Raw genomic sequence first — 15,959 nt, 5'->3', positions numbered from 1 at the left:
GTGTTGGTGGCATGGCGCGGCCATTTTGATTGGAGACGGTAAATTCGAAAAAGTGCACCCCATTCGTACCGAAAGGTCAACAGCATTGTTTTTTCACCGGTCACTGGGCCTCCGTAAAATCGAAAAGGGGAGGGAGGAAAACGCTGCTCATACACCACGCGGGGCACAGCAACACCAGTCTCTTACTGACGTTCATGCCGCTTTTAACTACCCTACTTCAGCTTACCCTACTTGTTTCTGATACCAATGATGCTCACACCATTCCGTCTAATATCCCAACAAATGAGCAGAGATGATGTTATTCATCTCTTGTCCCTGCCAGATATTGCTGATGCTGAAGCCGATGTCTTGGGGATACCATCCTTCGATGCCGGTGATGAGTTCAGCTTAAAGACGGACAGAGTACACTGTTCGAAACGTCGAGTTATTCCCCAGTTTTCTCAGAACCACACATACTCAAGAAAGAGATTGATCCATGGGGTAGCTGCAATCGTTTGACTCATATAGTTCTTTCACCATGAAAACCTTCAAGTCTTTAATTAAAAACAGCATTGTCCTACTTGAAAATGTTGAAAATGTGAGAAACGCAATTACAATTATTCAGCGCCAACCACTTCCTTTAACAGACTCGTTCCTCTAAAAAGAACACATTTTTCTCTTTCCTTCCAAAGTGGCTGCCTGTAGCTTTAACATTAATAATTTCCAACACTTGTTTTTAGTTCCAATCAAGATGGCCTTCGGCGTTTGTTTTAATTCCATTTCTCAATTTGTATTTGAACCCGATATAAAAATTCCAACCCAGGCCTGATTCCCGTTTGAAAACGTAATTTTTATTTTCATGCACGTGGTGGAAACTGAGATACATTAAGCGCAACAAAGATCTCTTTGTAACACAAAATATACGGCTGGGAAGTCGGAATGGAATTTCGGAAAAAAATCGTAGTTATAATTTGTGGTACCAAAAATTCAACGTCTAGAAGAAATGACTATCACTAGTTGCAAATATTAGGTCCCCCAAAGTTTTTCGGCTCTCGCCAGCGCGCGTGTCAATTTCAGTCAAGCGTATTTTTTTCTCTATGAGAGCTGCAACAGCGCCCTCTGTTGCCGCACAGCCTCCTCATTTTGCAGTTATCTCGATCTATCATGGCGATAGATCCCGACTAGGTCGATGTTAAACGATTGTAGCAGGCTATTGATACGAGGTTGTTTGTTGTCAGAATTTGTCTCTTTTATTTTATGATCATAATAAAGCTGGTCTAGTCCTGTGACACGACGACGTGTGTCTGCAGTTGTCTGTACAATCCATCCCCGGAGGAGAGGGGAAAAAACGCGTTGCTGCATTTATTTTGGAACATCAGTCTGAGCGGAGTCCAGAAATTTTTTTTCTCCTCCTTAGGGTTTTCGAGAAGAAAAGTCAGGAAAAATCGATATGTGAAAATGGTACAACTCATGTACTGAACAGCGCCGTCGGTGTCTAAAGACATCCACCTGCCGAGTCACAACCACTTTCTTGATCAGAAAATGTGTAGTCTTTATGTCAAATTATGTTATTACGTTGATGTTTGTGCATTCAGCTGGAACGAGAGAGGTGGCAATTGTCCTAGCAACGGAGGCTTCTTTGGTCAGAACTGCTCATGACTGGTTCAAAACAACTGTGAAATGCACGCGCTACGGGCGCGTCGCTACCAGCAAAATGAACACTCCTGGCCCTGGCCCTGATCAACCGATGAGAGGGGTAGTTCTACTCAAGTTGGAAAGAACAAGAATCTCCCTTCATGTAATTTGGAATAGGTAGTGTGCTAACTTCACGAACAGCAATGAATGTTATTCTCAGATAACAAACACAGTCTGTTTGTTAGTACAGTTTTTAATAAAAAGAGACGGTAAACAAAGATTACAGGAATTTTAGTTCTAAGAGCCTATCTTAACATCTAAATTTAATGTGATATTGTTCAGTAGCTAAATGTTATAAGTTTCACTGTTCTATATTCCTCAGAAGCTGCTACATCGACTGACATTGGCAAATTTATCATGCAAATCTAAGAGGCGTTTTGACAAAGTGATCTGTTTAAGTATATTAACAATTGCTAGTTTAATTTTCCTTGCCGCTGTTATGGTTGCAAAGAACACCGAATGATATAACCAAAACAGTAATGGACTGGTGTTGGAATTCAATTTGGGACGAATCATTTCAGCTCAAAAACGAAGCACTGTATTCTTCCGCGGAGACTACACTAAAAACACGAGGGAGGCAAACACAAGGCATACTTCAAGGGAGTTGAAACACAGAAGAGATGCATCAGTCTTTATTCTGAAATGATACAAACACAGAATACCAAAAACAATATGAGAGGATGAAGAAAAAAGATGAAACTGAGGTTGGGAATGTAAATTAAAATGACACTGGATAACTCAAATGACTTAAATTTAGTGCAGTAATCATCTGACTTTTTTTGGGGGGGGGGCAAACTTGACCAGGAGGGGTCTTAGAAGGTGTCCAAATTACTTGGCTGTAGCTTATAATAACTCATCACCCTATGAACAATGGCTGCAGCCACTATCATAGAATCGTGCGTAATTTGGAAGAAGCAGGGATGTAATTCGAACAATGCTTTATCAGCTGCAAGAGTTCCTTCAAATGACCCTTTTGGTATTAAGAAAAGGATATCCACCAAAAATATGGATATTGATGTTGACATTATTCGACTTGTTATGGATGCATGACCTTCCAAGCGCGATCGTCGATTCAATAAGCTCACCTTATCGAAACAGAACCAGTAATATGCTGCCACTAAGTGGCAGTAAGCCACCTAGTTGTTCTTACCACTTTGACAGATGACACCGACATCTTGACTGTGGCTGCATTGGGGCTCTGCCCAACACGAAGACGGGCAGTCACCGAAGTTGCCCTCTGATCCAGTGCACGCCACACCGTCCATGTGGACAGGACCACTGCCCTGACCGAAGTAAGCACCGGACTTGGCCGCCTGCGCCCCGGAGAAGCCCAGAAAGCGACAGACCACAGCAGCGTCATTGATATCCCAGTCATTGTCACAAATGCTTCCCCAGGTGTTGTTACGGTACACCTCCACGCGACCGCTGGAGTTATTGGAACCCCCAACTAAGCGGACGGTATCTGATGAGGTGGCAGAGAATACATATAATGATATCAGTTTTGCTTCCATAATCACTTTAGCAAGGACCTTGATATTCAAGTGAGAGTTACAATTCCCTTGACATTCTTTAAACAAGAGGCTGGAAAGTATTAAACCTCGTCTCCGTTCAGAAAAAAAAAAGAAAATTAAGATTGGTTGTGTGGATCGTGTAGATTTTCTTGCCATTTACCATGTTACCAGGTTAGACTCAACCAGACAGAGTAGACAAGTGAATAATTTCACTGAAAATGCTTTTCCTTTTGGCATTTCTTTACTCCCTTTGATCAGAAGAGTTGTTGGTAGTGTTCTCGTTGAAGCCAAGTTTTAGAGTGGTTTAGCTATCCTGACAAAGTGTGGATTTAAACCCGCGCTGCACGGAAGATCATACCGGTGCTTAACCAACGGAGTTCCTCCACCCCACTTCAGTTAGCGTTTATCAATTTTTCAAGGTCTTTCTTGTTGAATGGCTACTGCAAACAAAACAATTTCTAATTGCAACGTAATGCTTGGAGTCTTAAAAACTTACTCATTTTGGGTCGGCAAACTACAGTGGCGGTGCGTGAGCTGTTACACTGCTGATAATCAGTGCAAATGAACGGGCAGTCCACCAGGCGATTCTCCGTGCCTTTACAGGCGACTCGGTTCATGACGATCGGGAGGTCAGTCTCTGCTGAGCTCGCCCCAGCTTGAACTGCCTCCAGGAATCGGTGGTGTTGGCGGCAGGCGATATTGGCGTCGCTTAGATCCCAACTGTTGGAACAGACGGCGCCCCAGGTGGCTGTGGACTCGTGATAGATTTCCACACGGCCACTGAGGGCGTCCTCACCGTCCACGAGCAAAAGTGATCCATCTGATACTGTAAAATAAAATGCACGAAGTGTGCACACTTCATTAAACATGTAATTGTTCCATCTGAGACTGTAGAAATAGCAAAGACCTGCACGATAATGGCCACATTTCATCGATTACCATACGTAATCTGGATATTTACATTACTAGTTGGGCTCCTTTATAGACTGAATATCTTGTATTTTCACCGTGACCAATTTCATTTACAAATGATATCGTTTTGAAAAGAAATACTAGGACCTTTGTTATCTACTTCAACTGTTTAAAGCACATCAGCATTGGTGCACTAATTTGCATGACAAAATATAAAGGCGTTTTTGCGAATTCAATTTGCTGTCAAGTCGACTTCTGTTTCCCCTTCAGTGTGCACGTATTACCTCGACACCCCAGCACTTCGAATCTCACTCTGTAGGTTGTGTAATCCCAGATCTGAGGTAATATACGGAGATACCTTGCCATCGGTACCACGGGGAACGTCACATTTGTTGGTCGTCCACTGCTTACACTAAACTGAAACCAATTCATAGTGATAATACATAATGCCTCATTAACAGTATTCAATTGGTAAACATCCCTCCAAAAATGAGAAATTATGTACACGGTTCGTCAGTGACTTCGTCAAAAAGGCGGACACGCCACGATTTGCAGGCTCCCATTGGACGATCGCTGAAGTTGTGCGTTCACTTCTGGTTCCATGGTTCCATGTAAACGGCGATCAATGCATGTAACCCTATGTGCAGTGCATGTACAGTGGGCGTGGTTTAAACTGAAGTGACGTCACACTTACGAACCGGATACGCCACAGAGCTATTTGCATACTGTAAGGGCTAAGTACATGTACAGTGGTAGCAGGAAATAGGAGCGTATGTAAGGCCGCATAAAATAATATATTTTTGATCTTTTTTTTTTTTCAGACTGTTTGTTCGGGTAGGAGGCTTCTTTTTTTCCTCATGACAGCACTTACCTGACATGAAGTAATTGATTGTTGCAGTTCTAACCTAAAATAATTACATTTTCGAGTATTTTTACTTTTTATCTTGGCTCCATGTCAATAATTGATTTCATTTACGATTTTTCCTATTTCTACGGAGCCAACGAGTCTGATGTAAGTTCAGAGCTGTGTGAAATAGAGCAAAATCTACTGACCTAACGCAATGTGTATCTAAGTGTATTGTGGGTGAAAAGTAGGGATATGGATCGGACACGATCATTAGTTATGTGAGTCTTCGCACGACTTTAGACGGAGCTAACTTGCGGTTTCGTGGAAGCTTGACAAAAATGGAGGTCAGGCGTTCGTCGTGTGCTTGATAAACAATGACACAAAACAGTTAACACGAACCATTTTGATAAACAACCACCGTGTTTCGTAAGTAAAAAACTCACCCGGATAATGTCTCCGTCTGCATTGCGCAGGTCCTGCCAATCTGACCCGCCACTCGCGCTGTACTGCACCGTGAATGCAGTTATGTAGTGGCTAGATCCTGTGCTATATCCCTGTATCACAACTCCAGTGATTGCAACGTGTCTACCGAGATCAACCTGGATCCACTGGTCAGCTGGAGTGCTTGGTATCCATCCATCCCTGCCTGGTGGACAAAATTTGTGGTATGAATTTATACGGAAAGGTAATTTCTTAACCAAGCACCCCGTCACAGACCCAGCATCTTGAAGCTGTTCTTATTCCCTTCAATCATCAACCACAAGAGCTCTGCTCATGAATGTCAATCACACTCTGTGATTTCTTAGCCAAAGTTAGTACCCATTTCTGATGAATCAATTATCAACTGGTGTTTTTCTTTGTTCATGTACATCCTCTGTTTCTTGTCGGTGATTTTCGCCTAATGGAATTTAGATGGACTTGAACCTATGGCTTTTTGGTTTATGGTAGAGGTGTCTTTAATAGGCGGTTCTATCTGCTGAATTTGATTTCAGACGAAATATAGTTTTTAATAATTTAAGAAGAAGTTCACCTTAACCATGTCCACGTCTCATAATCATTTCAAATATTACACCTAATTCGACTACCCAGCGTTGTTAACAATAACGAAAGTGCGTTAAATCTCTGCAGTATCACATCGATTAGTTTTTGTTTTAGGTAACGTGGTGGGTGCAAGACAATCAGGGCCAAAAACGGACCACAGTGGTTTGCACGTGCATTTGTATAGCTGGAGGAGGAGTCTGGGGGGATACTCCCACCAGACAGAATTATCAAACCCAGTGGACTTTATTTGAAATTTGCGGGGAAAATAACGAGCTTGCGAAGAAACAAAGATTTTGCGCCTCGATATGCCATCTAGCACTTGAAGTCCATGCAGTATACTGGTTTGGCAGCTTTGCCTGTGGCATTGTGGTTAATGATTCTTTCACCGTACCTGAATCTTGGCACGGAGGGTTTCTGTTTCCTTTTTTTGTCGGGAAAAGCCTGTCAATATGCGATAATTACATCAAATTTGTAGGAATAAATTTTAGGAATAAAAAAGATGATCTGTCAAACTGCTGACGTGAGCTTCACTTATTATCAGCGCGCAAATAATATGATAATATATAAGTCAGAGCAGGTAGGAATAATTTCCCAATGCTCCCATATATGCCCCTGAAAATACAAGAAGATAAAACCTACTCACAGAACAAAGCTAGACCAAGAATACAGATTGAATAGAAACGTATTTCCAAAAGCAAGGACGTGGAATATCTTTTATACTTTTTAATGATATTATTCTGGTAGTTTTTCAAATGTTTAAGGAAATCCCAGACTGAAGCAAGCGTGCACGAGCTATTGAAATCATTAAAAGGTACAGATGAATATGCTAAACGACTTAAATCAAAGTTCTGCACTTTTTTCAAGAAACTGCATGACTTGAATAAAAAAGTACGATAATAACATTTTAATTTCACAATCATATTGGTATTTGGACAATGATATTAGAACTCATATTTTGGGGCTGACACACTTTCGTTAGCACTCTTGGATTCCAAGATGTCCCATAAACATGTATATTTTCATTATTTGGGTGGTTTTCAATAATTCTAATTTTCGTGCACTACAAACAACATTGCTCTCCAGAGCAACCAAAAGACACAACTGTCTTCAAGTGTCCCTGTGTTCCCAAGTCTCGTAGCAGGGACAGGACGAGGCGCATTTTCCTACCACCGGAGAACCTTGTAATTGGGCGTGCTTGAGACTCATTCTATAGTCATTCTAACTTTCGAGTGTTACCACTGAAACTCATTAGTGCTGACATTAGTCCAACTAAATATAGCAAAAGTGGGCATTCCTATGTTTCGAGCGTGCAAACTATGCCTTGTTACATTATGTGGGCTTTAATTTTTATTCGAGCTTGTATATGCGTTCCTGTGTCCGCATGATACACTCATTCAGAGACGTTGGCTATCTGGATAAACGATCGTCCAGTTGCGCAGGAATCTAAGCCAGGAAGAGTTGTCCGAGTAAATGCCTTGAATAATCGTTTCTGTGATCGCTACTTTCGCGTAAAAAGCATCTCAGTACTGCCAGGGAATTTGACAACTGAATGGTGGGATTTTCTAAGTGAGATAGATAAAAGCTATCTGATGATGGGCTGTGATCTTACCGACATTCAGTCGAGCAGTGTTTGGAGCAAAACTACTGCCGTAGACAGAGGACGCGGTTATTCTGCTGTCCTGAATGGCTCCGCTTTCCATTCCCAGCGGACCACTTACACAAGGCACTATAACACAAAAAATAACACACATTACGTGCATGAGGAATGTATTTGAAAACAACAACAGTAACAACACGCATTTATAACAGTAACATGGCAAATAGGCCTACAGTATTTAAATACCATTCACATACTGGCTAGGGCCAAATCCAACTCCTTTACATCTGACCAACCAATTGTAAAACTAGCTGACTTGCTTACTGACTATACAAGTCACCTAACAACTATCTGCTTGACAAACGGTCATACCCACTGGCCGACAACCGGACATAAACACAAAACTCCAGTGTCCAACGGAATGGCAACGAAACAACCAGTAAGGGCACATTCAGACAACCTGTCGATTGATGCATTGTCTGAAGATCCCACCGACAAGCAATTATTTAACCTAGTCACAAGCCTTTTAATCAATGACTGAACGACGGACCCAGTTATACCGTATGATTGATGAACATCCTCAATACCCACTGACAATCAACCTCAATGCCGAGGGTACCAATCATTCGAATTGACGAAATGGCCCAGTGATACAAATACCAACGACTGAGTGACCTGCTTATAGCTCCCCTTAATACTGATACGCACACAAACGAACTGACCAATCAACTGCTGCTTACCAATGAATTGACTGACGTTAAAACCTGTCGGCGATCAAACTGACCATTAACCTCTCCCCAGAAAGGTCTTGATGGTGAAATTTTTGATCAGTCACAAAACTCACGCTTTTGCATTTTATTTCTACTCTAGGAATAGTATTAAAAAAAGCTCCTTACCGGACGTTCGTCTTGCTGGTGCAGGTGTATTGCTGACTGGATGAGCAAAGCACAGTCCTAAAACAGAAGAGATGCAATAAATATTAAAAACATTGATGAAGAGCATATGCACTCCGATGACTACATGATTGCCATTTACCTTTAGAATAGTGAGGATGTAAAAATTTTATCATGTATAAGCTACGATTCATACATTGAACGTACGGATTACACTCTTGCACCTAGTAGAAGTGCGAATTACGATTCATCCTATAGGATGGCAAAGTCTTAACCAAATAAGACAAAGGGCTAACACTAAACATTAATCACTGGCCATTCTTTTAACGATGCTTCCAGTACAAAGAAACCAAATTTGTATCGAAAAATAAGAGCAATTTGCCAGACAACTGTGGGAACGTCTGTTAAAACACAAACTGATTCGGAATGAAACAACTTCTGCCTGTGCCAACTGTATGCCAGACTGAGAGAGCACTGGCATTGCATCAAAGGAATATTGAAAAATGCACATTTGTGCAGTGGGAAAAATATTTGCATTCGGTTAAAGATCGGGCAATCTATAAGGCGAGCGGAAATAAAACGTTCAATCTCTGTCGGCTCGTAATGTTCGTATACCATTTCACTCATAAACACTCATTGACATTGCGTGTATGATATTGCGTTATGAACAGTTAAATGTACGGAGCCGAAAGGATAGCAAGAAAAACCTGTGAAATATATGACAGTGTTAGAAACATACCGGTGAGTACTATGACCACCAACGCTGCTAGAATGTAGGGAGGTGTCATCATGCTGGAAATGAGTGCGATGTCCGAATAACACAGCTTTTCCCAAAGACGTTCAGTGCAGTGGCACCAAGGAATAAGTATGTCACATCGGCGAAAACACTGATGTCAACAACCGTAGCCTACAGCTTTAAATACCATTCAAAAGCCTAGGTATAGTACCTTTGAATTATATCATTCTGTATGTAGAGTGAGAAGATGCTTTATATTACAAAGATACAAGGAAGCAGCTGACAATACGGCCGGTAATAAGGCCAAGTATAGTTTACAAGTTGCTATACCTTCCAAAGAATTGAGACCTGAGACAGTACACACAACTTAATCTAGTAACACTAGGGTTGGCCTTGAAGAATTAGAGGATGTAATTGAATAAGATTCAGTTCCAGTTAAATGCAACGAAATGACACTACCATACGTCCACATGATCTGATGAAACTCATATCACGCAGACGTCAAATGAGAGGGTGCGTTGCTTTGTTTTACAGGAGATGGGAGAACAATTTGTACACATGATCTGATGATACTCTTGGAGGTCCGGTGTCATCCGATCATGTGTTGTAATAGAGTATGAGAAAATTACTTATCAAACATAACCAAGAAAATATGCCGGCAAATACAACCCCTGCGATTTCAATGTCACACCAGCTGCCTGGGACCAGAGCTTATTTTTGAGAGAGTATTGATTACTTGTTCACGTCCCCCTTTTCGCTGACCTCTGCGTGGTTCGACACTATTTGTAAGTGGGTTCACTTTCTAGTTGGTAAAGAAAATGCCATATCTTTAGAATACACTATTCCTTCTCGAAGGTTCCTTAAATAACTGTGCCTCTTAACAAGCAGATTTGAACTGAAGTTAAACCTATATTTCACATCAACGTAAAGAAATCACCTCAGTATCGGCCTAAGTCCACAATTGTAAGCAATCTTAAAGAAACGCTTTATTACGACTGACGAAAAAAGATCAGTAAAGTGGACTGTCTTCAAGATACCATTGTTTTGCTCATTTTGCCCCTATACCGAATGAGATAGAGCTGATCACATGCGAAATGCTTCGAATAAAAATACAGATTTAACTCTAAGCAATAGGATGCAAAGAAATAATTTTTTAAATGATTTCTTATTCAAGTTCCAGACGTCGTTTTGCTTGCTCTCTTTCTCGAATGACGACACTCATTGTCTCTTCCGTAGTTATCTACGTGAAGACGTGTTGTGTACTGTCGGCCATCGTTACGATGATATGGAAACTGGGGTCCATACAGAACGCATCTATTCTTTAGACACTGAGTCTGGTATATCTTTTAAATTAAAATTTATCTAAGGCGTTTAATTCTCAGGTCCAGTGCGTCCCCTGTTGTTGAAAAATCAAAAACCCACTTCACGACCGTCAACTGATTTGCCCTTTCATAAATTGCTTATAATGTTCTCATCTGAAGGCCTCGAATAATCGAAATAAGAGTCCCAGCCCTTTGCTGCACGGAAAGTTGTACAACGCTCACCAACCTGGTGCATCATCCGTCGCACGGGTTCTTGTGGGTCGCATGTGTTTTTGCTGAGATCGATAGTCTTCAGAGCCATTTTGAGGAAAATCTACGCGTGTCTTTATTCTCAGTGGAGAATATGATTAGCAATATTTATTAATTTTAAATACGCAAATAACTTCAAACGAACTGTAACTTTAAAAAAAAAAGAAACGTTTCAGCAGCTGATCCTGTCATATCTCTGTCTTAAATACTGCTTTTCAATTGGCCCAGACCGATCACGTGACAAGGTGACATGAACACACTGTGGGGCAGGCACTAGTCTATTTCGCAATGTGATATCAATGTGACATCTAACTGTAATGGGGACAACTGTTTTGGTCGCCAGGTCATGAGATCGTTTTAGACCTGCTGCTGCTGCTGCTGCTTTTTTTTTTTTGGAAAGACTCAAGTACACTGGGGTATCCGGTGAGGGGATAAGGATACGTATTGTCCTTTTCGGTTCAGAAACAAAATCATTTCTTCTGCAGAAATGAAAAATATGCGGTGCTAAAACCAAGCTCTGCTCATTAGAATGATGTCTGCGCTGAATCTTTAAGTGTACCATCTAAAAGTTTCATGAAACGTGTTCAGCAAATGTTTGTACAAAATTCTGCACCGTAAAACAGCGCCAAAGTTAACTCTCTCATTGCTACGTGTAGCTTGGCAAAGTTCACGCCCGCGGCGCATCAACTGAAAGGCCACCATGAACACGTAGTGTACACATTTTGATTTTCATAGTTAAGAGCCTCCAAGTTTGGAATGCTTTTTTTTTTCTCCAAATGAGCTTGCACGTGAGCTTTAGTTTTACAAAGGATGACAGAGGCTAACACTTTATTAATTTGAGTACAGGGGCAGAATGATTGATTTCACCCCCCCAAAAAAATCACAATTGAAAACACTGAGTACAACGCATCAAGTACACAAACAGATTATGCGCATGGGTTTATTCCGTTTCCTTATAATGTTAATCAAGCAACCCACCCATTTGTTCTGCACCCACAATGGCTTAATGATACTCTGCGAGGTAATTTGTCATCGGATCATGTGTTAGTATAAAATATGAGCAAGTTGATTAACATTACGAGGAAATGCAACCAAATACAGCCCGGCGATTCCAATATCAGAGCAGTGCCCTGCATGGACCAGTGTTTGGTTTGGAGAAGGCATTACTGAAGTTAATTCCCTACGCCCCGTTTTCACTGACCTCTTCATAGCTCGACTTTATTTGGGACACTGTTACCTTTCCATGTTGGGAAGAAAATGCTACAGCTTCAGCGTACACCATTCCTTCTTGACGATTTGTTAACGCAAAATTAATCCATTAAAATTAACAAGTATTTTTTAACTCAAGCTGAAGCTCAGTTTTCACATGGACATAAAAACACTCACATACAGTTGTGACGGAACAGTCCTCGATGATACGCAATCGTGTGGAAACGCTTTATCACGACTGACGTAAACATGGACACGTACAGTCTGCAAATTCAGATGGTCTCCGACTCTACCGACTGTCATGAAGACATCTTAAACATATCCAAACTGGCTTCCTGTGGTACGCATTTGTTTGCTATGGAAATAATCCGGGGGGGGGAATCTTATGCTCATTTGCTTTTCTTTCTCGTTGCATTTTTTCAGTGTAAACATTCATACCATTGCTCAGTAGTCGTTTTTGTGTTATTAAGTTGTAGTTAATTTTTAAAAAGTGCTTGCTCGTGAGGCGAATTTCTAGTAAACTGTCAAGAAATTCACGAATGAAGTTGGTCACCTTTACAATTAACCAAGAATCTGTAGAGATGAACTCCGAGAAACGATTAAAAATATATTTTGCGAAACTATATGCCTTAGCCTACCACAACAGCTGAAAATTATACCGTGTAGCCTAATAAAGACTGTAATTCAGGATTATTTATACCCCTCAAATCGGTCTCTTCCTGAAAACTGAAAACCTAAGAAACGTTTCAGGCAAATTGCTGTCGCGTGCAAAATCGTGATGTTTTATATAGTTCCAGTGCTATCTGTAGTTCCAGTGAAACGGTAAAACTAGTTTGGCCCCATATAACTCATTGTTGCCTTTACAGAGCATAAATCTGTTAAAATAAGTAATTTGTCAAATAAAATAAATGCAGTGTAATTGGATTCTATGCAAATCTAATTTGATTCAAATAGATTTTGTCAAAAGTATTTTACCAAGTTATCTGCATTAGATTTGGTCATAAAACGCTGTTTGAAAAAGTGGCCACTTTTTTCCAAGTTCATCTCCTCATGCAAACGGTAACGACTTCGTCATTGACAGTATATTCTTTTCTATCCGGCCATTTCATAACATTCACCACTGTAGATAGGCAATGGAAACCAGACCCATGATGTCATACAAATGATTGTGATCTATTCGGAACCTCCATGAATGATGGTTTCCCTTTCCTGTTATGGACTCTGGCTTGCTGACAGATATGGGTCTTTGGAGGGAATATTGCATTGTAAATCCTTTCGTTATTCGAGTATATTGCTGTGAGATTGGTATGTTTACACCAACATTGTGACGTTCCTAAGTTTTCCATTTTTCTCAGTAGATTGAGATAGTTTGAAGTCACTGCCCCCTGATCGAGTGTACGCCACACCGTCCATGTGCACGGGACCGTTGCTTGTTTGCGGTCGAGAAACATGTTCTGAGAGTCAACAGGGGATAAATGTATGCTTTTTCCAGTCCACTAGAACAGGAGAATGGACGCTGAAAATACCTGCGCCAAAAAATGAGAGACATTATCCCTCCACTCCTCTGAAACACATTTTGAAGATTTTGTCGAGTATTTTACTTCATTTTTTCCGAACACCTTTCGAGCCAGTTTATAGTATGCATTGTTTACGACTACTGGTAACAACATCCGTATTGTGGAGGTGACGCGGAGCCAGCCAGTGCCTTATAAACCGTTCAAATAAGACAAATCACGTGACGGTCTCTCGTCCACTAGGAATGGCCGACATTTCTCAGGTATTTAGGGATGGAAATTTAAGATCTCTTAAGGGAAATGTTTCATCAGTATATTGCCTTAAGTCAAGTCCGGTTCAGTATTAGGATGTTGCGAACGAAGGGAAAATTGTGGTTGAATGTCTATTGCTTCCGAGGGATTGCCGCAATTTATTTCCCTGTGACCCAGTGGAGAAACTTCGATTAACCCCAAGACCATTCATTGTTACTGATTTATAATATCTGGAGTAATCGGAAAGTCGGAAATAAGGCAAATGGGCGGCGCTGTTCAAAGCAGAGGAAATCTTACAAAAGACGATGCTGTCTAGCCGTCTCCAGTTCAAGTGCACCCTCATTGACAAAGAAGAGACAGACTGGTGGGAAACTTCCCAACCTTGCAAATGCATGCACCAACACCCACGAAAAATTGCTCATTTCAAACAGACATTGCCCGAGTTCTGGGCTAAATGGGCACAAATGGGTGCGCAAACACCGTGGGTTCTCGAACAAAACACAGAAAGCATAACCAGAACTAAGAGGTCATTGCTATGTAAAAGCACGTCCACTCACGTTCCTGCTGGACTCAGACATAGCCCTTCAGTGCTGAAGATTGGTGCAATATTAAAAAGTGGTAGTGCGTAAAAGTCCCGAGTTCATTGGGTTCTAATGAGGGAAGCTGGAGGGTACTTGTTACAAAATATTAGGCGGGTTGAGTTGGGGTAGAACCCCACCCCCATGCCTGCTTGCCCTTTTTAGTACACTCATGTCAGACTAATGAAAAAACCTTTCTAAATGTTTAGTTAATGCCAGTTTACTTCAAATATTTAAAAAAATGAAACCGTGGTTGTATATTTTGAAAGGACAAACAGAAAAATAAACTAAACCAAGACATAACACAAAAATCACATTCCAATATTGAACACTGAAGAAGCAGAAACAAAGAAGTATAAAGGATATCAATTTATAGAGGGTCTTTCTGTTTTCAAATAAAAAAATATAAAACAAATGGTGTCCTACTGAAGTTCACGATTGTCACCTAAAAATCCCTGACGTTTTTGCCAGTGCAATACGTTTGCAGGCATGTTACCGCCACTGACAAGTGCGCCCTCACCCGGAGCTCAAGAGATGGACCCCAGGACCTCCATCTCTTCACCAATGTATCCACAGCAACGCAATTCAGAAGACGCTTTGAGAAACATAGCCATCAAGATGTTGCCTTGATCTCTGTCAAACGCTTCTTGGAAATGATCTGAATTGTATCAAGGACAACGCCGCCACGTTGCTGAGAATAATAACCTGCAATAAACTGTTTGAGGATTGCCTATAGAGCAAGCAGTGTTTTAGTTGAAACCATATTAAGGGCAAATAAAATGAGCTTATTTTGATATCCAAGTGACAAACGGGACTGAGAGATGAGAGATCTGTGAGAGAGGCCCTAGTGAATTTGAATGACCACCCGGTATATCCTGCACTAGCCAAGGTGAGACATCGGAGAATAGGGAGCAATGCAAGGAACACCGACTAAGAGAGAAGTCCCTGTGAAGTGAATCGATCTCTTGTAAACCAATATGCAGTGAAACATTCCATGACTAGACCAGGCGTCGCGTCCCTTCATATGTCTCTGGCGTAGCGCTGCCTTCATTTTCTTTAATCATAACGAAAGAGTCATTTTCTGCTATCTTATCATTTTAGCTTTTCACCTCTTTCCTTGCCCTTGCCACTGATAAGAAACACTGAGCAAACCCCATTAGGGATGAAGGTGTCTCGTCACCTGTTTCCACTACCAAGGCTGCTAATACCATTACACTTTGCCAACACACCAGCGGAGATGGCGATATTCCCTCGTTTGAGTCCCATTTGAAATGGAAATGCCCTTCTTCCAATACCTTCGTCTGAGGACGATGGTACCTCTTTTGCATGGCCCTCAACTGATAAACGCAGAGTCATTTTTCTTGACACGTATAAAGACAATGGCTCTTGTTCAAGCGATAAAGCTTGTTGTTCTTAAACGGCACACTTAACGAAAGAGGGCGCTCAAGGCTGTGCGGCGTTAAAGCTCTGTTCAGAAAGGGTGACGCAAGGGTTGGGGTAATGGAACCTTGCTTCCTCCACCGAGCGATCGCACGTTCAATGAAAACGCATAAAGAAGTGGCCTCCCTACAACTGCTGAGTGGTTCCCCTTCCTTGAACTTCCAACCGAAAATATTAGCCACGC

At 41.3% G+C, this 15,959-nt stretch overlaps 1 protein-coding gene across 1 annotated transcript; it reads right to left on the bottom strand.

The window, feature by feature from the left end:
• Positions 1–1,839: 1,839 nt before the first annotated feature.
• On the bottom strand, positions 1,840–10,834 carry LOC147800114 (neurotrypsin-like). Its single transcript, XM_087130026.1, has 8 exons — positions 10,756–10,834; positions 8,479–8,535; positions 7,595–7,711; positions 5,388–5,590; positions 4,382–4,514; positions 3,682–4,011; positions 2,825–3,136; positions 1,840–2,311 (listed from the first exon to the last, which is right to left on the bottom strand). The coding sequence occupies exons 1-8, from the start codon at positions 10,832–10,834 to the stop codon at positions 2,307–2,309; spliced, it is 1,236 nt and encodes a 411-aa protein (XP_086986152.1). The 3' UTR covers positions 1,840–2,306.
• Positions 10,835–15,959: the final 5,125 nt, after the last annotated feature.

Source organism: Acanthaster planci, linkage group LG02, assembly GCF_054643075.1.
Source record: "Acanthaster planci isolate LZ-2023a linkage group LG02, COTS_SCS, whole genome shotgun sequence".
NCBI classification, from domain to species: Eukaryota; Metazoa; Echinodermata; class Asteroidea; order Valvatida; family Acanthasteridae; genus Acanthaster; species Acanthaster planci.
The sequence above is the reverse complement of the archived record's forward strand: the minus strand, read 5'-3'. Positions and strand labels throughout refer to the sequence as shown.